Source organism: Bidens hawaiensis, unplaced genomic scaffold (assembly GCF_021521415.1).
Source record: "Bidens hawaiensis isolate Kalapana, Puna unplaced genomic scaffold, B.hawaiensis_p1.1 tig00062079_1, whole genome shotgun sequence".
NCBI lineage: Eukaryota > Viridiplantae > Streptophyta > Magnoliopsida > Asterales > Asteraceae > Bidens > Bidens hawaiensis.
The window spans coordinates 25,553-52,302 of NW_027501132.1; the positions used below are offsets into that span (position 1 = coordinate 25,553).

At 35.4% G+C, this 26,750-nt stretch overlaps 3 protein-coding genes across 3 annotated transcripts; 1 reads left to right on the top strand and 2 right to left on the bottom strand.

The window, feature by feature from the left end:
* Nucleotides 1–1,465: 1,465 nt before the first annotated feature.
* Nucleotides 1,466–1,984, bottom strand: LOC143603522 (E3 ubiquitin protein ligase RIE1-like). The gene has a single exon (XM_077080303.1). It carries the CDS (start codon nucleotides 1,982–1,984, stop codon nucleotides 1,466–1,468), a length of 519 nt encoding a protein of 172 aa, XP_076936418.1.
* A 1,363-nt stretch (nucleotides 1,985–3,347) lies between these two features.
* On the bottom strand, nucleotides 3,348–15,116 carry LOC143603524 (uncharacterized). The gene is made up of 10 exons (XM_077080305.1): nucleotides 14,890–15,116; nucleotides 14,593–14,673; nucleotides 14,372–14,492; nucleotides 14,166–14,260; nucleotides 13,955–14,021; nucleotides 10,885–10,889; nucleotides 8,894–9,079; nucleotides 8,710–8,818; nucleotides 3,622–3,796; nucleotides 3,348–3,539 (listed from the first exon to the last, which is right to left on the bottom strand). Exons 1-10 carry the CDS (start codon nucleotides 14,911–14,913, stop codon nucleotides 3,452–3,454), a joined length of 951 nt encoding a protein of 316 aa, XP_076936420.1. The 5' UTR covers nucleotides 14,914–15,116; the 3' UTR covers nucleotides 3,348–3,451.
* A 1,472-nt stretch (nucleotides 15,117–16,588) lies between these two features.
* On the top strand, nucleotides 16,589–19,755 carry LOC143603525 (mitotic checkpoint protein BUB3.1-like). Its single transcript, XM_077080306.1, has 9 exons — nucleotides 16,589–16,768; nucleotides 17,444–17,574; nucleotides 17,651–17,733; nucleotides 17,811–18,077; nucleotides 18,197–18,272; nucleotides 18,674–18,754; nucleotides 18,843–18,921; nucleotides 19,049–19,149; nucleotides 19,631–19,755. The coding sequence occupies exons 1-9, from the start codon at nucleotides 16,661–16,663 to the stop codon at nucleotides 19,716–19,718; spliced, it is 1,014 nt and encodes a 337-aa protein (XP_076936421.1). The 5' UTR covers nucleotides 16,589–16,660; the 3' UTR covers nucleotides 19,719–19,755.
* The last annotated feature ends 6,995 nt before the right edge of the window (nucleotides 19,756–26,750 follow it).

Below are 26,750 nucleotides of genomic sequence, written 5' to 3' on the forward strand. Positions count from 1 at the left end.
AATAGACATGGAGTGGCACTACTATTGTAACGCACCATCAAAATGAATCCAAGCACCCACCACAAACAAGAGACCCCTGTATTAAGCAAATCCCATCTGAAAATATAAAACGTCATTAGGCTTTAGGCATTTCAATCATAATAATCAACTGCTTTAATTCCATAAACTTTTGTATAGTGTCAAATAATGTTGTGATTTCTGTGGGAAAATGGATTATCTATTGTTGCAAAAACATCAAGGATGACAGTTAATTCAAAAATCAGATTAATGGCCTTGCATAAACATTTAGCTTGCTTCAAAAGGCTAGTCTAAGACACAAATAGCTAGACTGTGAAGAGAAAAACTTAAGATATGCATCTGTTCCCTTAATCGTACTCAGATAATTGTGTTTTCTATATAAAATTCCTCCCATCTGATTCACTATATGACACTTGAAAACTCATGCTTGAGATCCCATTTTAAATTGCTTAAACTCAGCATTCTTAGTAGGACTTGATAAAGCAAACAGATGGATTGGGAAGCAAATATATTACATTTCTAGGACATGCCTGAAGCATCACATAATCACATATGTAACAGCTTAGCAGCTTAAAGTGTTGCTCTTACCCCAAACACACCACTTAAATTAGTTTTTTAGCTTTATGAAGCATGTAAAATCTTAAGCGGTTATCCATTATCCATGTATCATATTAAAAACATAATGTACCTTCTGAAAAATTCCATAAACTGCAATTAACAATTAGCTTACTCAATACTCATGTTGAACTTAATTAACCAACCAGTTAACTTAGAAGATACTTGGCGATGTAGTCAGGACTCAGGAGTCCACAAGCTTCTACTTAATTATCTCCCACTTGGTTATATAATAATGTCATTAACTATTTCTAACGAGTTGATAACAGTTTAATTAACTTATAAAATAAAATTCAGATTTATGAAGAACTAATCACATTAGTAGTATACACAGTTGACCAATTTGTTACTTATTCTGAAACAGTTAAGACCAGCTTTTCTCCCCTGGCTACACTAGGCAATTATTCATTCTCAGGATTTCAATCAGCATAGATGTTGTTTGATCCAATACTGGTTCAAGCTTCTAATATGATCGTCTCTAACTAAGCGTTAATTATTAGCTTAACAATTAGTAATAAACCTAACAATCACAATCATATTATTGCACAATTACAAGAGATAATATCTCAAACTATTCCTAGAACATAACTTCTGAGATACACACACACACATATATATATATTAAATACAATTATATATAATATGATTGTAAATTTGTGATTCTATTCAGTTAATCAGCATGTCATACTTCTAATTTCGCCAATAAACAGGAACAGAGTACACTTAACTACAGCAGGCACATACATATGCAAAAAGCAATTTCAATTTAATTAATAACGCTAGATATGAAATTTAAAGCAGCATAAACTAATTATACTTAAATTAAACGGAATTAAGTTAACCTAGTCGGAGGAACTGCAGGTTGATCTCCTCCGTCACTGTTCGTCGAATAACCGCTACTCATACCAGGAACCGATGCATTCGGATCCGATGGCACTCTCCTCACACTCATATCATTCCTCTTCACATACTCCATCACCAAAAGCACCACATTAACCACACAGTGCACCGAGTAACCACAGATCCAAACCCTAAGCATCACATTACTCTCTTCCCGCGTAATCCAAAGCAACGCAACAACAGAATGCACCACAAGCAGAATATTCCACAGCGTCTCAACAACAACAGCCGGAAGCAAATAGCCGTAAGTCTTTCTGTAGTCCTTCATCTTCAACGCAGTGTTCTCGTGCACTATCAGCGACACGTCATGGCGGCCGGCGAGAAGAGCTCGAAGTATCATGATTATGTTTAGTCCGGCGGGAACGATAGCCGGATTGGAGAGTAACGGTGCGTCGTAGCTGGTGGTTTCCGGTGCTGAAGCTGAAGCTGAAGATTCAATTTTGGGCGCCATTGAAGCAAAATGCAAGCAGGTGAACTGATAACTGTTTCTAACTGATTCTGTTATAAAATGTAACCGCCTATTTAACGAGAGGTGGGAAAACTGTAGAGTTTCAGTTTGCCCCCTGAGGTTCGGTGTATAGTTTCACTTTACCCCCTGATTCTGTTATGTCATTAAGTGTGTTGATAAGTTCGAGAAAGGTAACGAGTAGTTTTATAATGTGTGTGATTATTTGAACAGTTGTATAATTATTTAACTTTTATAACTTGTTTTTATAGAATTTGCCATTTGAATTATTTGTGTTTCTTGCAACTATAATTCATTGTGTAAGTCAAGGGGATCTTTTACACTATTAGACCATGTGTAGTGGAAATTAATTTACTGTCACATCCGCATCACCACGAGCCGACACCAACGCTATTACATGGAGAGGGAATGAAGGAGACGGTCGCCAAAGGGTGGAAGCGCCATTTCAATGGTGTCGAGAGAGGGGATGAAGGGACTAATGGGGGGGGGGTCATAGTTTTTTTTCAGTCAATCACACTTATATATGCTTATTTTAATAAAGAAAACATTAAATAACCTAGTTAAACCATTACACGCACTTATTTATTTAGTTATTAAATGTCCCTTAGCCTAAGTGGCAGACGTGACAACACTTTTTACTAGTTAAAGTCCCTTCACTACAGTCTTATACTCTTATTAAGTTTTTGTAAAAGAGTTTTAAAATATATTTAATTTTGTTATTGATTGTTGTCAGTCTAAAATTTAAAAGTTATAAAATATAGAAGGCACATGTTATATGATTTCATTTATCAGGAAACAAAATAAAACATTCACAAATTAACACTTGGCTGTTCAAATTAGGTTCATCATAACTATCACCATTACTATCACAAACTCACAATCTATAGTACTAAAGTGAATCACTACTATTACTATAATCATCCTTACAATCAACATTTTCAAGATCACAACCACCACCATGCATTGATAACTGCCAAAAGATGTTGACAAAACGGATAATTTTACAGTTATTTTGAGTTTTGATATAATAATTGTTTTGTTATTTCAATTTCTGCAATAATGTTTTAACTGATTTTTAATTTAATTGTTGCTTGATACTTTATTGCTGATATTAGTACAATTAGCCCTTAACTAAGTTGCAAGAATCTATTCTACTCTACGCAAATAAAAGGAAACAGTTTTTACATTGCCTCTAAAAATTTTTAGTGGTAGACCAGAGACAAATTTGTGGTAAACAAAAAAAATGAAAATCTCTATAAAAAGTTGGTTCATAAAGTTTTGCTTACATGTGCTCTATTACATGCAAATTTTTAAAAAAAAGCACAGTATAAAATAGCAATCTTCAAAAAAAAAAGGTCACATTTTAAAACCTCCAAAAATAAACATAATGGGACTGCAATCCACCAAATTATAACAAAAAAAATGCAGATAATCAAAGGTAGACTAAACTGATTACTGCCCCACCTCTTGAGCTAGTTCCTCACCAAAACCGCGTTGTGCAATTCTGTAATACAGAATACCCATGGTCGCTAAACACGCCCTGCATCCAACCAATACAAATAACTCACTCATTATATGTAATGATGTCACATCAGCAATTAAAAAGAAGTTAAAAATCTTACATAATTGCTATGACAAGAAGTATTTTTCTTGGATCCATCCTTGAAGGTCTAGGGCGACGCATATGAATATCATCTGCATTTGCATCTTTTTTAGGTGGTGCAGTAACTGGCAAAGTTGGCAATGCACTTGACCAAAAAGGTAACAGTTTTCTCAAAAACTGATTGCGAATACCTCCTACAAAAATTATTAACAAAAATACAAGACCCACGCGTTATATATCGAATCATTAGCACAAACACAGTAAATAGAATAAAATATTGCACTAAAACCTTTACATAAGCCCACCTCTCGCGTTGCGGCGAGGGCGCTGAACCATGGAAAAATTTGTGTCAAATATGTGTACAAGTGTAATGTACATATAGGAATGGCAACGGGGCGGGTTTGGAGCGGGTTTTGCTTCACCCGAACCCGAAACCAAAAACCATCCCCGTACCCGCCCCATTACCCGTCGGGTTTAATTCGGGGATTCCCCGTTTGGTTTTTTGTACCCCCCCGACCCGCCCCGTCCCCGAACCCGAAAACCCGAAACCGATCCGACCCGACCCGAAATTGGTTCATCACATAACTGAACATTTATCGAAATAAACTTCTGCATCACACACATGAAAGCTGAAACAATGTGTTACAAAGGAAATAAAACCAAGTCTACATGGCCGAAAAATCATGCCAAATACACAAACTACAAACTTGCGACCAAATCTAAATACCAAATCAAACCAAATCATCCAAAGTCGTCGTGCCACTTTCTTTAGTACCTACCTACATTAAGAATATTTATCAATAAATCAACCAAGTTAAAAGAATAAAAACTATGTTACAAAAATAGTAAATTTTATAAATATTATTACCTCTTCCACATCCATTTCATATTCAATGGTGCGGCAATATGCCTCGGTCTCTTCCGAACAAGTTTCTATATTTAATAGTAATAACATAAACATATATTCATGATTATGAAGATAAATAACATGAGTAATAATGTAATATTCAATATAGCGTTACCTCGAATCTCATTCAACAACCAACTTTGAGCACACATTAAAGCCTCCAAAGTTTTTGGGTGAAGTCGACTTCGGTGAGGACTTATTAATCTTCCACTTGTACTGAACGCAGATTCAGAGGCAACGGTGGAAACTGGAATTGCCAATACATCTTTTGCCATCCTTTGAAGTGTCGGATACTTACCTCCATTTGTCTTCCACCAAAGCAACAAATCCAGTTCTACTTCATCAGGCAAAAGATTTTCTTTCAAGTAGTTATCTAACTCCGCCATATCATTCAAGTCATCATTCACCTTAGCTTTCGATTTAATGTCAGATAGGAATTTTTGGAATCCACCAGAAGAACACTCGACAACCCCGAACTGAATAAAGATGAACTAGAACCACCACCTATAAATTAATGTGAATCAAGATAAATCAAATATTAGCAATTTATATTTATACTCATTAAATATTAATATGATTATACCTTCATAGTAGTTTTTACCACGTGAGTTGGTAGATTCATATTCTTTAAAAAAAGCTCGGACAAAATCCTCAAGAGATTTAAACTCTTCCTTTGCCATTTCTTCACCGTATAAGGCAGGCATAAGCAACTCTACGTATTTTAGCTTGTAACGTGGATCTAAAACCGCAGCCATCCCCATAATCCCATGAATTACAGACCAATATTTATCAAACTTGATAATCATTTTATACGCCATTAGACTAATGTCAACAATAGAAGACTTAGTCCACTCCCGCATAGAAAAACGAATCTCACATATCAAAGGGAAAAAGACATTAGCAGTAGGATACTTGTTACCAGAAAACAAAAGAGTTACCCGATAGAATAGTTGTAGCTTGTTACATATCTCAGTTGCTAAGTCCCAATCAAGGTCCGTAGGCAAACTAGTATACCTGGACTCTCTTTGCTTTAATCGCGTGAAAACATGTCTATAAGGTATAGCAACACTAAGCATCAAATAAGTAGAGTTCCAGCGAGTCTTGCAATCAACGATCAGTTTCTTTGTGTATTCCATTTCAAGTTGATTGGCTGCTTCCTCAAATTTTTGCTCTCTTTTTCCTGATGCAGACCAAAATAAAACACTATCTCTAATTCTTTCAATCCCATCCTCAATAACAGACAAACCATCTTGAACAATCAAATTGAGAATGTGCCGCAACAACGCATATGAAACAACTCTCCTTTCCTCATGAGTGATCTCAATGGAAGCTTCTGTAGTAACTTGTTGATAATTGCATCATTTGTGGTACAATTATCAACGGTAAGAGTAGACACTTTTCTATCAATATTCCAATCACATAGACAATCATATAGCGTATCTGCAAGAACATCAGCTGTATGTGGTGCAGGCACATAAATAAACCTATATAAAATTTATGCATCAATATAAGTGTAAAATACATTTAAAGTTTTAAACTAACTTTATATTAGACTTGTACAATATATATGCTTTACCTCATGATTCGGCTTTGCAAGTTCCAAGAGTCATCTATAAAGTGTGCAGTGACGGCCATAAACCCTTTTCTTTGATGGTTAGCTGTCCACATATCAGTAGTTATTGCCACTCTACTTGTGATCCTCCCTAATAGTTTCTTAGTTTTCACCCTTTCATATTCATAAATTTTTAAAATGTCGCTCTTGATGGTATTTCGACTCGGAACCTTAAACAAAGGTTGAAGACCTTGAACAAGCTTTCTAAAACCATGATGGTCCACCATTGTAAGAGGATACTCGTGCACAATAATCATCTCCGCGAGATCTCTCCTTGAGTTGTCTGGATTAAACGTGTAGTTGGAGAGATATGATGAACTACCATCAACTTTCTTTTGCTCCATAATCAAGATGCTTTGTCGTATATCTTTAACAGTTCGTCTTGGACAACGTTCAAAATGATCTCGTAAATGCGATGTGCCGTTTTTGCTTGAACCTCCTAGCTTTTTCTTACAATAGTTACATTCCGCCTTATCTTCACCGTTCACTTTCATTAATTTAAAATGGTTCCACACGGCAGATCTTTTCCTTTTACCACCGACATTTTGACCATCTTCAAAAGTATCATCAAGGTTAGACTCATCGTGGGTAGTAAAGTTAGTTGGTGGTGGTTCATTAGAATCATGTACCCCTTCACTGCTTCCTTGAGGAGTAGAATAAGTAGGAGTGTTTGAAGCAACGGGAGTAGGAGTACAAGTGTCTGAAGCAAATTTATCACCTTGTGATGCCATATAGTTGTAAAAACCTACAAAGAAGAAGTTTGAAATAAACCAATTAAATCATTGTGTAATATCAATTACATCAACCCACTACAAACGAATTTTCATAGCCCAACTCCTGTTCAAACACTTTGTAAAAAAATATATCAAAACTCTTAAAAGCAAGCCAGTACACATTCACACTACCGAAATAATATATCAAAACTCTTTCATGACCATCCGTTTCATGACCAGTACACATTCACACTACCGAAATAATATATCAAAACTCTTTCATGACCATCCGTTGCAAGGATCTGTATCTATACAAGTAATCCTACGTGCAAGGAGATATAATTGATCGTTGTTATAAAGTTATCTCTAAATTACACAATGATATCAGTTACAAAACTAGTGCTAGGCAATGTAACTATGAAGTTTATCTTGATCCAGATCCAGTCCAGTGGCTGTAGCTTTATCCTGCATTGTAGCTAACACAGAATTGTTATTAAAAACTTCCATCATGAGTTGTTATTGATGTAATTCCTCAATTGAAGTTAAGGATCTTTGTACAATTTCTAACGGTTGTTTCTCTTAAATAAAAAATGAATCTGACAAAGTATTTTCAGGCTTTAAATGATTTATGACACTGGTTTCTCTGCTTTCTCAAGTTTAAACAAGAAGGCAGAAGAATTAAAGGAACTCAATGGGGGTAAGGGCCAAGTTCAAATCTCTTGCTTCTGTTCTGAAGCACAGGGTGATTGTGAGGAAGTTACTGAATTAGTGAATTTAACCCCAAGGAAGTTCTTACCACTCATAGCCTCGGTTAAACGATATACTGAATTAGTGAATTTAACCCCAAGGAAGTTCTTACAAAATCAAAGTGTGAAAATCAGATCAGATCTAACAAGTTGATGCATAAATCAGATCTAACAGACCATACATGACATTATCGTTATATGCAGACTAAAGTTCCTGGTGTCAAATCAGATCTAACAAGTTGGGGTGGGCTATAAACAAAATCAGATCTAACAATTGCAATTACAAAATCAAAGTGTGAAAATCAGATCTACCTCCGTCCGAAGAACAGATCAGAGCTGGATTCACGGCCGCGTCGGCCGGAGAGAAGTCGGCCGGAGAGCTGGATTGCCGGAGAGCTGGATTCACGGCCGCGTCGGCCGGAGAGAAGTGGGCCGGAGAGCTGGATTGCCGGAGAGCTGGATTCACGGCCGCGTCGGCCGGAGAGAAGTGTGAATCACACAATCGGGGGCGGCGGGGCAATATGCAGATATGAAATTGAAACTGGATGTAGGTTTTTAATATATATATATATATATATATATTATTTATATTTATATTTATATATATTATATCGGGGCGGGTCGGGGCGGGGGTACCTGAACCCAAACCCGAACCCGAACCCGAAACAATCCCCGAAACAATCTCCGAAACCCGACCCGAAACCGAAAAAACAAAACCCGACCCGACCCGAAATAAGCCGGTTTTCGGGTTTCCCCGTCGGATTCGGGGATTTTTGCCATCCCTATGTACATAGGTGCTTAGATGACTTGTGCATTAGCACGTGAAACTCCATTTTAAATAGTACTTACATCGACACATAGATAAAAAATTTAGAAGTTATAAAAAGGACCTTTTTCAGGGTGAAATGGTAAGTTTATTTAAAGTGAAAGGGGCTATCTTGTAAGTTTGATAGTGTTATGATGTTACACCTAAAACATTGCACTAAATGGTTGTACATTAAGCTCAAAAAGTTGTTCAAACAGAACAGAAAAATCTGCTCATGCATATATGTATATGGATGCCTCATTATTCTGAAAGAGGCAAAAAACAACTTTTAAATTTGACTTATGAAGTCAATAATAGTCTCACCTCTTCTCGAGTACTTCTGGCGATTAGCATCTTCGTCATCTGCATAATATGAAACCTCAGAGTTTTGTCTTTCAACTTGTTGTGCACCTTTTCTGGTGGTTGCACCAGGCTGCATTGCATGATCATGAACAATTGAACATACATGATGAAAAAACTATTTAAAGAACATATGAAAAGTACTTACAACACCGGAAGTTGGGCTTCTCAAATGATTTGATGAATTTGGAACATCTATTTCCATATTATCTGTGCTTGAAGGTTTAGTGGAGCTGTTTGTTATATCGTCTTTTGTTGCTGAAGGCTCAGAGGAAATAGGCCTCACGGTTAATGAAACTGGATTGTTTCCAAACACGTTCTTCTCAATTCCAGTCTGCATAACCAAACAAAATTATTATGATGCAACAAATATATTGGGATAGTGGTATATCTTGAGAAAACACAGTTAAGTACAAAAAGATTATATTTACTTTGTTAGCTGCTTTAAAAAGAAAGGACTTGCTATATGTTACTTGTGAAAAAAAAGAACAATATGAGTAATTATAGAACAAGACAAAAAGTTGAAGCAATTTTTTTGACAGATATTTCATAACTAGGTTAGAAACCTTGGACAAATCCAACCTGTTGTCAGTTCCTATGAAGATTTGTATACTGGATGTCCTCAGCTATTGGTTGGTGAGATAAAATATACAAGTAAATTACAATTTTTGTCCTTAAAAGTATATCGTAAATTTCACTTTTCGTCCTTAAACTAAAGTAATTACAAAAAACATCCTCTATGTTAACGTTTTGTAACAGATTCCATCTTTACGACTAATGACAGTAAGATTTGTCCGTTAAAACCAATCATGTGCACTGCACATGACGGTGTTTTGGTCTTTTAACCTCAAAATATTTACTTATGTAATATACTTTGACATATTATTAAAGTCATTATCTCGTTCGCAAGTCCCTCTTCTCATCTCCAAACATTTTATGACAGTGAGTACTGATGCTGATGCCACTGATTGAAGTATCAACGCAGTTAGTAAATACTGATGCCGCTGACCACCAACCTATTTCTGGAAGTCTGGAACTCAAAAGCAGTCTCCCTACCTCCATCTTCTCTGGCAGCCCCAACTAAAAAACCCAACTGATTTGGAACCCCACTGAAACTGATCTGAAACCCTACTTAAAGGCCAACTCCATCATCACAACGACCGTCGTCGCCGGAATATGAAAGGGCTAACGATGGCGTGACCACCCTTCCCCTCTGGCCAGAACAATTCAATCCATCTACACACACATCCGATTCAAACAGTTGCTTCTGTAACAAAGGAGTGAAGTTATAGGAGATAGAATTGGTAACATCCTTGCAATGCGGAGTAGAATCGATCTTCAAATCAACAAACATTGCTGTGAAATTTTCTAATCCAGCGTGAGATCGTCTAATCTTGATGCCCTTCTTCACTGGAGACGAGATTGGGGAGATTTGAAGCAGCAGACGAGAGAGTGAAAGCAGTTGCTCCCGTTCCTTTTTAGTAATCAATTGATGTGGCTTCAATCGGTAAATCACGAACTCGCAAAGATGATGCATATTAGATTATGAGTAGGTGGTTGGAATTTAGGGTTTAAAGGGGAAGATGATGAAGTGGGGAAGGGTAGTAAGTGGGTTTTCTCAGATAAATAGAGCAACGAACAAAGATGCCCTGACGTGAAAGGCACATTATAAACTTCATGGACAAATTCAACGCCAGTTAGTGAAGAAAAAGGATATGTGTTACAAAACGTAACGGGGCGCTCTTGTAATTTCCTTAGATTAAAGACAAAAGGTGAAAACTTCAATATACTTAAAAGACGAAAAGTGTATTTCATTCAAAAAATAATGAAGATTTAAGAATTATAAATAACAGATAAGGAAGATTTAAGAATTACAAAACTATATCTTAAGAAAAGATACAATTAAAATTTTCTTATGATTTAGTAAGTTTTAATAAACCTGAACAATTGGTTTAGTAAGAATGTATCGCTAGAACTACTTATTTAGAGTCTAGACTTCACCAAAAGTTGGCATGTGGCAACCCAAGTTACTTATTTATTATAATAAGATTGGAAAAACATAGGAGAGCTATGTTTATAGCCTCACGAACTAACCCACAAGAAACATACAACTACCAATTACTAATACTTAACCCACACCTTTACTACTACCCATTACATGCTCAAATGGTTTTTTAAGAGGGTTCACAGACAGTTTTTGACGGTTTTTAGGTCAAACCGTGAGCCAAACCATTAGTAACAATACTTAATCATTGTAAACCAAAACCAATCTGTCAGAAAATTAACACCAAACCAAAATGAACCATGATGGTTTGGTACTTTGGTTTCACGATTTCTCTTCTTGAGTTTACCATCTCAATTGTTTCACAAATTTACTAGAGCATCGAAAGAACGACTATGATATCCGCAAAGTTTGTGAAACTGAAATTCAGTTACCCTTGATATTTAAAATATATGAAAATTTTAGAAGAATGATGTCTTTTTACTGTCTACTTTGGCTTTTAATACTTTTTTTAGGCTTAAAACAATTATTAATTTTTACATATGACCATGAAATGTTGTAATGCTTCAAGATATTCTTGTATCAGGACGTCAATTAAGATCTCTGCAACAATGTTACAGTTGGGTCCAGTTTTAACAGCTGGTTTTGGTCAAAACCATAAACCAAACCGTCCCATACGATTTCAAAATTTCTAAGCCGGCTGACCGACACCTTATAAAAAAACCGACCATGAAACCAAATAGATAACCAGTTTGGGTGGTTTCAAAGTTTCAAGCCAAGCCATGAACACCCTAATAAATATATACTTCCTTAAAAATGAATTAACCTGAACAATTGTAACATCCTAAAATTTATAATGTTGAATAAAGAAAGTTACGTTTAGTGATTTCGCGTTATTAATTAATTAATATCGAGTAAAGAACGGATCATGGATTTAGATTAATTGAGATGGGTTAAATAAGAATGGGCTTTAGGTCCATGGGCTTTAAGGGATATAAATATCCCCTAAACCAACCTAAAACCCTAAACCCTCATTTCATTTCTATCATAATCTCTACACACTCCAAAACACACACACCACACACCGCCATATACGGCCGGCGGCCGAGGGAGAGAAACGAGCAAGATCCGAGAGAGAGTAAACGATTGGTTGTGATTAAACAAGTTAAACGAGATCCAAACGAGCACAAAAGGTATGTTCTTGACCTTTAAAGTTTATGTTTTATTGAATGTCCTTAAGCTTAAAGATCCAAGCTTTATAGTATATACGGGATATATATACGAACGAAATGGTTAGGGAACGTTAGTGGGTGATGTCGAACCATAACAAGGGTATTAAAATCGCCAAAATGCGTGATAAAAACCAAACCCGTAGCGAACTGGGCAACTTCGCCTGCGAACTGGGTAACTTCGCCTGCAAAAGCTTAACTTCGCCTTCAAAGCTTAACTTCGCCTACGGCCAAGTTCGTCTAGCTGGTAACTTCGCCTAAAGCTAAGTTCGCCTAAGGTTTAACTTCGCCTAAAGCTAAGTTCGCCTAAGGTTTAACTTCGCCTAAAGCTAAGTTCGCCTAAGGTTTAACTTCGCCTAAAGTCAAGTTCATTAGAAAATAAATTAAAAACCCAATGGAAAATGTGTTAAGACAGCTAATGTAAATAAAATTTTTCCAAGCTGACCTGGCAGCTCGACCCCAGCCAGGGGCTCTGCCCCTTGGACCCTGCTAGGGGCTGCCGCCCCTAGACCCCGCTGCCAGGGGAGCTGCCCCCGGACCCCCGTTCGTTGTGGGTACTAGTTAAGACTAGAAAGATGATACGAGTAGTGATAGTTAATTGATACGTATACTTGTTATACAGTCAGCCGTGCACAACTGAAGAAAGGGATTACGATTAACGGTGAACGTAACCGTGTTCAGGTGAGTTTCTAGCCCCATTCCTTGTTATGTTTTCGGGGCTGTGTGCATACTCGATGTGTTGTTAATACATTTATCCTAAGTGATAAGTGTATGCCATATGTGATATATGTGATGGATATGAATGATTGCTTGTCGGTACGCGAACGATCTTCGGATATTGCGCGTACTGTCAGGTTAAAAATAAAGGTACGAATATTATATATCGAAGATGTATGAACATTACAAATGAATACTTGTCTGGGCGTGAACGATCTTCGGATATTGCACGTATCGACAAGGGGTATGGTTGTTAAATGAATGATGTAAAGAACGCCTAGAGTGTTCTTATGCTATAATGTAATTATTGTATATGTGAAGTATGTGTATACAGGTACACGAATGGTATGTGAGTTCTACGTTCGACATAGTAAGTTAGGATGGCAAATCCCTCTAGCTTCTGTCGGACAAAGACTCGGCTGGTGATGGCGTAGTTAAGGACTGCGGGCCTTATACGTAATGTAGATGATAGATGTAAACGTAGATAGGGACGGTGGGCCTTATACGTGTTACAGATAATAGACGACAACGTAGTAAAGGACTGCGGACCTTATACGTATTATAGATAGGCATCAGCATAGGAAAGGACTGTGGACCTTATACGTGCTGTATTTGTGTTGTGGTAGCATAGGGGAGGACTGCGGACCTCGTACGTGCTATGAATTAGGTTGCAACATAGGGAAGGACTGTGGACCTTGTACGTGGTGTGGATGTAGGATGGTATAGGGAAGGACTGCGGACCTTGCACGTACCCTAAATGGTGAACATAGGTAAGGACTGCGGACCTTTTACGTGTTCACGACCTTGAGTACAGGTATAGACGGCGGACTATGAACGTACTCTCGGTAGACTGAGGTTAGTGATTGTAGATATGTATGTATGTATGGTAGTAAGTATGTACGTAGAACAGAAGGGTAACTAGTTAAGTATGGATATGTATCTTCGGATATGTATGTATGTGTATGTATTGTATGGCGTCCGATTAACTAGAACTCACTCAGCGTAGCTGACTTTTAGTATGCACGCAGGTGAGTAGAATGAGACAGCTAGCTTGAGCGGGCACATGGTGGGCGAATAGGAGACTGGCATCTGAAGACTCAAGATGTTTTAATGTAATTGACGTTTATTTTAAAAGACAAGAATGTTTAATTAAGGAAAGTTTTGGATTGCTGTAACGTTTCATGAAAGTTTTTATATTCCGCGAAAGTTTTAATGAACTCTGATTTGTAAGAACTGTGTTTATGAGTAAGCAGTAAATGACTCAGGATCACCTTCAACTGATAGTGTAAGCGTGATCCTGAGTCTTTAACACTTTTAGGAGGCCATATCTGCAAAAAAAAAAGGTTCGTATAAACATTGTAAACTGTTCTGATCAACTTATTCATGTTCTTCATAAAAGCAGTAAATAATGTATAAGCACACCAATCCCCATAAACAAATATATAAAGCACAAGCATACAAGAAAACCTTACCGAAGTTGAACAATGTGGACAAACATATCCAGCTGGAGCAGTGTGAGGAGGGTAACTTTTAATCTTCGAAGCTAAGCAATTCGTGTGTATGACATCTGAAAAAATACAAAAATAATAATATAGGGTGGTTAACTTTAACTTCAACGGTCCACTTTTTAAATCAAAAAAACAAATGATGCATGTTTGTCGAGTGCAAAATAACATACGCAAGCAACCGAGCCGTGTGGTTTGAGAATCGCCATTTTCTTCGAGCACTGTTTGACATTGGCAACACCTTGGAGGCCAATCATACTCTCCGTCAATCACCCAATCCGAGTACGTACGAACCTGTAGAATCAACTCAACAGTTTCAAGTTTCAACCAATTCACATAACTCTACATCAAGATAAACACACGGAAACAATTCATGATGATATATCACACGTACCACACATATTTGATGCTCGGGAAAGCATATACATTCTCCACACACCGGGACCTTGTGCACGAAGCAATACAATTTAGTTGCCTGTAAGCAACAGCAATATTAATATTAATATATTATCGTAGATTAAACAATTTGTAGTGTCACTTGATGAATTATTACGATCTAAAAAGACTACACACTCTGTTATAGTTAGATCCTAGATTCACAATTCACATCAATGATGACACGAACTCGATTAATCGATCTGATCTATAAGCTCTAATTATGTAAAAACTGTAAACAAATTGTATAAATTACCTTGCGGCACTTGCAGACCACCATCGGATTGTTTTAGAGCTGGAAAGCTAAAACTGAAGCATCGATTTAGGGTTAGAAATGATTCCGATTGGAATAGATACAAGCTTCGTTGATACGTTATTGTTTCCTATGGAATCTGTTAGGGTTTTAGGTAGAGAAACTGAAGATCCGAATGATGGATGGATCTAAAAAGAAGGATAATTAGGCAATGAAGGATGCTGCTAATTTAATTTAATGGTTTTTGGATTGTTCATGATCGATCGGGATTATTTGGCAGTGTTTGCAGTTTGTGACACGGTAAAATTACCTGATAACACTACGATCTGCTCATCCGGGTCGGGCTAGTTTCTTAAACCAACGATTTTGACAAGAGACTATGTTGTCCAAACCAGTTAGGCTATTTGTAGTGAATGAGCTATAAATTAGGCGAATTACGACACGTGACATCCAGTCAAATATAGGAATTTGTTTTTGAGGTGTAATTGTGTTGTAGCCTAATATATACATACATATATATTCACACACAATCAATATTATAATAATAATAATAATCAAAAAGAGAAGCAGAGAGGAGAAGAGCGACAAAAGGTTCTCCCCCCCCCCCATTTCGTCCGGGGGCGGTGTTCTCGCCCCTCTCACACTCTCATCGACTGGAAACTTCGCCCACTACGGGTAGTCTTAGCGATGACATCATAGTTTGGTCTGGTTGTATCCATAGGTAACCCATATTGTTGATTTCTATTTGACAGTCGTTGTGTCACCACAATAGTATAGCTCTCTGACGTAACAAACGGTGGAACTAAAACGCAGGTGGGCTCGAGATTCGAACTCTCTGGCGTACCACAAGGATCGAACTTGAGCCTCAAATGGAGAATCCAAGTTTCTTATCACTAGGCCTCAAGTGAATATCAAACTCGGGCTAATGAGTAATTTCTATATTATTATTATATTATAAGGGTGTTGCTAAGCATGCCTCTTCTCTTTTATTTTTACCAAACACATAAATATTTCTATAGAGGTAGGGTGGCGAAAAGCTCCGAAAACCCATAAAGTAATATCCGCGGGTCATACAGGACTCCCCCAAATGTCATATGCGGGTCACCTTCATCACCCGCAGTAAGCAATGAACAACAAAGGGTAACAAATTACCCGCGTATGCGGAATGTTTCTAAATGTGGTATGGTGAGAGGCTGACATCAACAAAATAGTTGTAACTAACTTGTTTTCTAGAAGGTTGACGTAAATATTCCCTCGTGAAGGGCACGTGACATAGCAGCCAATCAGAGAATAACAGCTGGATATGTTGTTATAACCGTGCACATTGCCAGCTGCTTATTCTATCAAGTGCGGACACGTCCAATATGTTATAAAAGATAACCTTTTGGAAGAGGACAACTGTATTAATAATATTTCCGCCACCACCGGCTATAAATACATATTTAATCATCATGAGTTATTCATTCACACTCCACATATTATATGAATCATCTAAGTATTTTCTCTCTTTACAAGGACTGTACTTATTCTCATGCTGAAGGGTGGTTACGGAAAGATCCTCACTCTTATTATTTTCGTAACAAGCTTACTTTGTTCTGTTTTGCAATATATATATATTTTTTTTGTAAAACACTTCGGTATCCTTTGTAGTAGTTTGTAACTTGTGTATGTTCTTTGAAATATCATTTTTCAAAATCCCTTCCCTCTTTCGACTCCACTATCTTCTGATCTGAACCCTAGCCAATAATAACCATCATCATCGAATTTGAATTGAATGGCGGCGGTGACCGGAACTGAGCTGACGAGTCCTCCCTCCGACGGCATATCCAACCTCCGCTTCTCTCGTAACTCCGATCACCTCCTCGTCTCTTCCTGGGACAAAGTATGTTCTTTTTACTACCTTACCTACCTACACATTCTCTTATTATCTGCTTTACCTCATATACATATTCTTCACCCAAATACTACCCTTTATTATTATTTTAATTTCAAACTCATTACCATTTCAATTGAATTCAATCTGTTGGGAAATTTTTTACTTTGTAATTATCTTTTTTGTTTATAAGTAAATTTTGGGGGAAAATTAACTTTCTTGTGTACTAAACGTAGGGGTGCCAGCGAGCCGACTCTCGTTTCAATCTCTATTTCTAACGCTCAAGCTTGGCTCCAGAGTAGTTTTTCAAGCTCAAGCTCGGCTCGTTTACTATTTATTAATTAATTTTTATATATTTATAATTATTTCTATATATTTTTTTTCAATTATAATTTTATAGATAACATAATATATATTAGTTAGTTATTTTTTCATAACATTATATATATTATAAAAATTATATAAATGACAGACTCGTTTAGGCTCGCAAGCCGGCTCGATCGAGATTTTTCACGAGCTGGTCTCGAGTAACTTGTTAGCAGCTCGGCTCGTTTGCACCCTATTTAAACGGTACATATGTATTATGCGGTTCTTGCACTTCTCAACGTGTTATTGATTATGAAATCAACGTGTTTTATGTTAGTGTTGTTTGTAAAGATCATAACTTTTTAGTGTTTGTGACAGCGTGTTCGTCTGTATGATGCAAGTGCCAATGCGTTACTAGGAGAGTTCTTACATGGCGGTCCAGTTCTTGATTGTTGCTTTCATGATGATAACTCCGGTTTTAGTGCTAGTGGTGATAATACTGTTCGAAGGTATTTTGTAAGTCTTATATAATCTTGTAATTAAGTTTATATGTCCAAATCATTAGGTTTGATTTCAAATTTTCAGGCTAGTTTTTGACCCTGAAAGAGAGTACGTATTGGGACGTCATGATGCACCCGTTCGTTGTATCGAATACTCTTACGCAACAGGTTGGTTAAGGCTTTGACTTTCTTTTGACTTCTATGGTTCTGGTCAACATTTTATGGTCATGTTTTCTCTTTTTTAGGGCAAGTGATAAGTGGAAGCTGGGACAAAACTGTGAAATGTTGGGATCCGCGAGGTGCAAGTGCACAAGAGCACGCTCTTGTGGGATCATATACACAACCGGAACGTGTTTATTCGATATCACTTGTTGGTAACCGTTTAGTGGTCGCAACTGCCGGACGACATGTTAATGTTTATGATTTAAGGAACATGTCTCAACCTGAACAGCGGAGAGAATCTTCATTAAAGTATCAAACTAGATGTGTACGATGTTATCCTAACGGAACAGGTTTGCTTTTTAAAAATCTGTTTTAAGTTATTGTAGTTTGTGTGTACATTGGGTCATTAAAGATTGCTTTTATGTTGTTTGTCTTTTTATTCTGATTGATTTAAGATTATATTTTGCAGGTTATGCACTTAGCTCTGTGGAAGGTCGTGTAGCAATGGAGTTTTTTGATCTTACTGAGGCTGGTCAATCTAAAAAGTATGCGTATTTTAGGAGTCAAAAATAAAGACTTCAACATATTTGATGAACATACAGTATTTCACACAATTAATCTTTGATCAGTTTACATGATATTTTTTTAAGCATTAATTTTATATATTTTTTCTAAATGCTCAGAATTTATATATGTTATTGAGTTATTCTAAATTTCATATTTACTTATTACATAGCAGATAAAAGAAAATCACTCTGTTTTTATTAAATAAACAAGTAGGAAAACAATGTTGTCAGTGTGAATCATCTTATTAGCACATGAGTACTGATTTTAATCTATATAATTTTTTTTGAGTTTTGAAAATGTCATGATCTTATGAAATTCAAAGTATATTTATAGGGTTTTCTATCTTTAGATGGACTTAATTGTGTTTTTATGTTTTAAGGTATGCATTCAAGTGTCATAGGAAATCAGAAGCTGGAAGAGACATTGTGTACCCTGTAAATGCCATTGCTTTTCACCCAGTGTAAGTTACTTTGTCTTTTACAAAGAGGAATGTATAATCAATATAAAGAAAATTTGACCCTCTCATTGAAGAATCTTAAACTTTGCAGGTATGGGACATTTGCAACTGGTGGGTGTGATGGTTTTGTAAATGTATGGGATGGAAACAACAAGAAGAGGCTATATCAGGTAAAAAAACAAGTCTGCTTATGAAAACCTTGCTTATTGCTTTTTTATATAAGCAATCACTACACACTCAAGCCAACTTGTTTTTATGAGAAAGCAATATTTAGATAATACTTTATGGCATTTTCAGTACTCAAAGTACCCGACAAGTGTTGCTGCATTATCATTCAGTAGAGATGGTCGATTATTGGCGGTTGCATCCAGTTATACATATGAAGAGGGAGACAAACCGTAATATTTCATTTTCATTAAGCTTATCCTATGTGTTTGTGCATATAAATTTGAGTAGATGGTACAAAGTAGAAACGGAATACTTTTTTTTTCCTAATTTTAGCATCCAAGTTTAAAATAGGCCCAAAATAGAAAGCAACTTGCATGTTAATACATGTTTTAGTAACCAACTTGATTTTAAGTGATTTTATCAATATTAATGCCATGCAAGCTGGAGCATTAAATGCCACATTCTAAATGCTTATGTGAAAGTACTTTGATTAATTGATTTTTTTGTAAGTTTGAGGAAATTATCATATTTTTAAATTCTGCATATACATTGATATGATGCCCACATTTGCAAATTTTATTAAAAAATCAACAAAGTATGTGACAACAATCAGTAATTAGAACCTGGTTGCTAAAATTGAAATAAAAATGTAGATTTGCTCTAGAAATTTTGTTGGAAGTTACTAAATTTGCATTTTTTTTTGTTTTGCAGTCATGAGCCAGATGCCATATTTGTACGCAGCGTTAATGAGGTTGAAGTAAAACCAAAGCCTAAAGTGTACCCGAATCCTGCTTCATAAGTTAAAGCTTAAAAGAGTGGACTTGGTGTGTATTTCCTCCTTTTTCTCTCCTTCTCTTAGAAGACAATTAACATCCAGTGTGTACAATTACGTCTAGATATTTATAATGTTAATTTTAATGCTTTGTGTAATGTGTTGTCATGTTGGAATCCAGATTTAAGCCAGATAACTTTCACATGTGTTTTCAGATTATATAGTCTGTTTTTAAGGTCAATCTTCATTTTCTGATATTCATGACAACGATATTTACACCAAAGTTTGTTAACAATAACTGACCATATAACTATATAAGTCAAGTTTGGTTCACAATAAGCTATGTTTACTAGTCAGTTTGTCTGATAAACTGATGTTAGAAAAACTTAACTGTTATAAGATAATGGTTGAAAACTATATTTAAAAAGAATAGTCTAACATAAGATCAAATACTTTCATATGCCTATACAATGCTATTGTTCTACAGTATTTATACTTAATCCAACCTACATTGTAAGATTCAAACTACTAGATAAATATCACATTTATAAACATGGACAATAATAAACCAAATACAACTCGAACCGACTAAGGCCCAAAATCCCAAACAGTAACCAATTTGGTTGCTAAATCAGTAATAAAGTATTAACTTAAATAATTAAACATACCCGTTTCTCAAACGCATTATCTCTTGAACTAATTATCTCATCAGCAATCCCATAATCAATAGCTTATTGAGCTTGAAAATACTTTGGCCGCGTAATTTCTTTATTAAATTCATCCTTCGGTTTTCCAATTCCTTTTTCTAGAAGCTCCAAGAAGTAATCCGTGTCTGTGTCCAGCTCTTTTGCAGCCTCACTTGATCTGTTAACTTTCGATAGATATAACTTTGCTGCAATACAAAACACAAATGCAATTAGATAATACAGCTGATAAAATAATAATAATCATTGATACAAGACTAAAAAACATTTAAAAAATATAACATACTTGATGAATTTGGCTGTAAGGCGCGATACCCTTTAACCCCAAGGGATAATAAACATTGCTGCTTCACCAAATGCCATGAACATGTCCATTTGTGAAGGACTAAGATATTGAGGAACATTCTTGTAAATTTGTTAGGCCAAGTGTAGTGGGGCGTCGGATTGGGCGAAAAGGGGCGAAGAGGGGCGAGAACACCGCCCCCCCCCCCCGACGATATGTGGGCGAAAAGGGTCGGGGCGAGTTCTTTTTGTCGCCTGGAAGAAGGGGAGAGTTGCAGGTGGTGGGGCCGGCATATATGCATATGTGTTTGTTTATATATACATATATATATATATATATATGTATATGATTATTATATATATATATATATATTATTCATATTTGTAGCCCCTACACCATTACACCCCAAAAACAAATTCTCACCCCTTGCTGACTGAGCGCCACACGGAGCAAAACGCCAGCCCCTTCAATACACATAGCCTTATTGTCCATCACTACAAAAGTAAATTGCTTAACTACTGTTACAAGTTCATAAAATGCATGTATCAGAAGTGTAAAAACTTTACAATTACATCTTATATATCAAATTATGCAGATGCTATATAACTATTACTTATTACTTAGTTTATTATTCTATTAATATGTTATCGTGTCATTATTCTCGTACTATGTAATTGTATGTTATGACCAATATGATTGTTAACAGTTACTGTTAGACAGTTAAGCATAGCCGTTTACGTACAGATTGGTTTGTTCAAAGTTAAATCAGCGACTAAGACGGTTCGGATTTAATCTACGCTTTGGCTGAGACGACTATGATTTAATCTACGTTTTGGTTAACCTTGACTATTTTAATACGGTTGAATTGTTTTAACCTCAACTTTAAAGTCTGTGCTCGTTAAAAAGGTTGAGCCATTCTTGTATTGTTATAGCTAGTAGCTGAAGTATTACATAGTGTGGACGGACAAATAGCGCCGGCTCATGCTTTTTAGAACACAAAGGAACTAATATAATCAGGACCCTTTAGGTAAATAACAATTTTAGAGCCAACAATCACGAGTCCAAATTATCTAAACTCAGTTTGTTTTTATAAAATATTTTATTGACTTTAGGGAAATGGGTGTCTAAACTCTAAAGTCATTAAGTTATTCACTCCCTATTAAACTACACCTGTAACGAAACTTTATATTATACACGTACTTGTGCGTGTGTGGGGGTATATAACGAAGAGTGTGAGGAAACTAAAAGCAATTAAGAGAGATAGTTACGTAAGGCATGACCTCAAATTACTTGTACCTCAAACCATACCTTTACTAAGGATTTGGTGTTACACGTGCAACATACAGTGTTACCGGTCTTTGACCAACCAATATATCATTTTTGACTTTCTTTGTAGACCAAATGCCAAATGAGATCCTTTTCTTCCTTCCTCATAAAGTGGCCGGCCGGTAGTAATATTCCAAGTATATTATATTTGTTCTTAAGCTCATCAATTTCAACCAATATCCACAATGGTTGCCAAATATAAAGTTGTAAAAGTCGTTAGTGGACGCTAAACGATCGGCTGAGAAGTTGGGTGTACTTAGAATACTCAGAGAGTACTCGAAAATGATAAATATAATTGTTAGATATTATATATATATATATATATATATATATATATATATATATATATATGTGTGTGTGTGTGTGTGTGTGTGTGTGAACCCTCGGGTGGGCATATAATGTATATATGTGTGAACCCTCGGGTGGGCAAAAGTAAAAGTGCACTAATTTTGACGTTATTTTACTAATCTCGTGAAAATAACGTTAAAAGTGGCGGAAGGTTAATCAGGCATCATGTGGTGGCGTTGATAGCCGAAAGACAAGGGCACATGCACCAATCAGCCGGTGTCCCTGATGATTGAGTGCTATGTGCCTTATGTCCAAGGCTTGATGCAAAACTACTATCGAGCCGGGGATCTCACCGGAAGCAGCCTCTCTATCCCTATGGGATAGAGGTAAGGCTGTCTACATCTTACCCTCATCAGACCCTACCATAGCATTGCTATTGGTGGGATATACTGAGTACGATGATGATGATGATGATGATGATGATGATGATGATATATATGTGTGTGTGTGTGTGTGTCAAATATCATAAGTATACTAATAATATTTATAATAAAATAAGTGAGCATCAATATAAATAAGAGAAAAACATTTTTAAATACTTAATTATTCTAAAATTTGCTAATCATTAACTAAAAAAGGTGATATTTTTTAATATTATAGAAATATGAATTATGTTTTATTTTATTAAGTAAAAATTGGCCCAAGTTGACTGACTAAACGCAATTATGGCTGAGGTTAACCATATTTGATCGATTCTTAGTAACTAGGCGGAGTTAGATAAACTCTCATCAGGAGTACTCGGTCTTGAATACCTACTTTTACAACATTGTCAAATATTAATCTTAAATAGGCAGGCATGTTTATAAATAATATCAGTAAATCCTATCATCAGAATAGTAACATTTTGTAGATTAATATAATATTTAAGTATTTTAAAAAATGATGTTATACTTAAATTAATCTTAACTATTTATGTACCGTAAGTTTAAAACCGTATTATTAGGATTGATATAACTAGACGGCATCACGGCAAACGCGACACCAATATCCGGTGATAAGAAAAGGAAAGAAAACTAAAATAAAATAAAGAAGTAAGCTAGGGACGTCAGCAAGCGTGTAGTGTAACTGCAGCCAATAGGTTGCCGCCAAACAATCAATCGGCCTGCATGCTACGGAACTCATATGACGTGCCATTTTCTACCAAATTAAACTTCCACGTGGCATTGCACTTTTTCTCATCCTACATACTACTATAGTATACTACTGTCTCACGTTAAACAATAACGGGTAACAAAATCCGTTACCTAACAACACCAATTCGGTCCGTTTCAATTAAGATTGTAATGATAAAAACAAATAAATCTAAAATTTAAATTAGTAAATGTCCAAAATAATACTAACACTTGTATTGTAAGATTAAATATATAATTTTCAAGTGTACATTTATTTAGGTTTCAACTTAAACATAAAGTTTGAGGTGTAGATTTTGTATTAAATCAAATGTTACATGAATTAATAAATTGTGTTCATTATATTTTTTAACCTTTGAGCTCTTTCAATGAGATGAATAGGTTTATAGTTGTTTGGAGTTAAGTTTATAGTTAGGCTTTTTGGATTGAAATGAGTATGTTTATAGTTGGAGTTTAGGTTTAGTTTGTGGGTTTTTAGTATATTTGTATGAGCTTATTTTGCGGGCTTGTTTTGGACTTACATGGGTTTATAGTTGGATTGGTATTATTGTTGTTATCATCTAGGAATTATGTAGTACGTAATGTTTTTAACATGTTTAATGTTTGTTGTATTTTGTTGTCGACATTTTTTCCAGAACTTTAAAACTTTTTAGTTTCATTGTATTAAATGGACTATTTATGTTTTTTCCCTTGAACATTTTGAATTTAATGCAACACGTTAAACAACAAATCCAAGATTTATTAATAGTGGCAGATCCAAGCAGATGTAACCAAACTATCTTCATCAGTTCATTGTCTGTTCATACTAAGATTTAAGTAACTTTAGTTAAAGGTAAGCAAAAAACCGAATTAACCGAACCGAAGCATTAACCGATGGTTAATTTTTTGTTATTTGAAAAACTAAATTTTTGGTTTCGTTATCCATTTTTAGAAAACTGAAAAAAAACAACCCGAACCGAACCGATTGATGGCGATGAAGACTGAGACTAAACTTTGAAGGGGAATAAGATTATCAATGAAGATTTGGACTTAACTTTTAGTGTTTTTTATTAAGAACTTTGTTGAATTTTAAACTATACTACTCTAGCAACTTTGTATTCGTAAGGATCCATGTAACGCGTGCATATTTTTGTTTATTTGAATTTAATATGTATGTAGTAGTCTAATGCATTCTTACAAGTTTAAAATCTGAATTTTCATTAAAAAAATTTTTTGCAACGTCTACACAAAATTGAAAAATGAAAAAGAAAAAACCCTGACTATAACCGAACCGCTAATATCCAAATAACCGATGACTTCAGTTTCGCCTAATAACTGAACGTAAACTGTGGCCAGTCTGGACTTTAGTAATGTAATATATAAAACTTATGTTGGGAGAACATAATCATGTTAATTTTTGAAGTATTGATAATTTTTAATTTTTATTGTATTTTAGTTTTTGTTTAAATTTTGGTTTCATACTTTCAATAGGTTCTCTTATTTTGGTTGGTAACGTTGCTGATATTTAAGTATGAACCAAAAAAAAACAAACAAAAGTCAGCAATTAATAACAATGTTTAATATAACATTATATGATTTTTGTTACAATAGATAACCATCTATCTTTGCTTTTATGCCGAAAGCAAGTAATCTACGGTAAACAAACAATTAAATTTTTAACCGAAAAATGTGTGTTTAGATCAACCGGATGTCCGGATCCGATTACACCTATTTTTTTACTCGATACCTAATGTGTAATCCTCGCTCATTTACCACTTCTACTTTTAACTAAATAATTTTAAAGTGAAAAAAGTAAAAACTTGATCACATACGATTTGCAAAGATCCATAAAGTTTATAAAGATGGTTTTCTTTGTTCCTTTATGAACTTGCAATGGCCTCATGACAGTTCTCCTTCTGTCTCTAGTAAGCTCCAGATTGTTTTCACGAAGAATATGAAAGACTCAGTCCATAAGCTAAACAAATATAAATTCAACAAAAGTTATAAAATGCCATGTCATCAAATTCTTGAAACACAAGATTGTGTACCTCATACTTGTAATCACGGTCAGTTCCTTCCCATGAAACCTTTTATTGTTGCTGGTCAATTCCTTCTCCATCCTCATCATCTCCAATGGGATCTAAACAACTGAAAAGTATAACCGTTATTCCAAGAAGAGTAAAAAAGAAAAACATTATGGGAAACAATTAGTTAATCAACAAACCACTTAAAATCTAGATCTTCATCAATATTTTAATTTTCATCATCCAAGATATCGGTCTGAACGACTGAACCTAAAATGAACACAAAAAAACTCACATTCAAGCATTTGTAGAAGTGTAGTAGAGAGTACAATGTGGAGTGTACGTATCACTGTATAAGTTTATAACTAACATGTTTCTTCTTTTTCTTTTTCAAAACCGATAAATGTAGGTTCAAGAGTTTAAGAGAATGCATGTCAAATTCGGATTATCAAAAGGTAAAACATATAACATAACTTCAGAAGAATTATGAAAAATTGTAAGATTGATTCATTTACAAGAGAAACTATCGGTTTTCTCAACCAACTGTCCAACATAATCTTCAGGAGGATCTTGAATAACCACCTTGTTTTTCTTCTTTTTCGTTGGGTCAGTGGTGCAAGCTGCATCATGGTAGAAAGTCATTATTAATACACCATATTCAAATAATATAATGTATTTGCCAAGCAACAATTAAACACATGATGCCATCAAATACAAACTAATAAACATATATAAACAAATCAGAAACTAAAACTTGCATCTGCCTTTTTTTCCTAACCAATCAGGCTTATCCGAACCACTCGCGCCCTAAATTATCTGGAACATAATCTACTAATTAATTAATGTACCACTACGGCATAACCAACTAAGAATTACAACTTGCAATGTAATTAAACTACAATGTCTTTCGTAGTTAATTCATAAATAAAAATATATATGTAACACTTGAGTTTATAACAAATGTCAGTTTGGTAATTTCACACAGTTAATGAGTAAAACCAAAACCGAAAGGTTTTCAAAAACTCTAAAATCGAATTTTTGTTTGAGCCTGAAACCATCCTATATGGATCCTAATGCTTCATTTTGGGATGGAAAAAGATATTGAGTCACATGCGTCACTTTACACACAATAATTGGAAGCTTATCTTGTCATTGACACATTGGAATGTCCCTTTAAATTGGAATTACACTAATTGACGCATCTTGAATCTTTCTTAGAACCATTGCAAGTATCTCTCTCACAACAACAACGGAAAAAAGAAAAG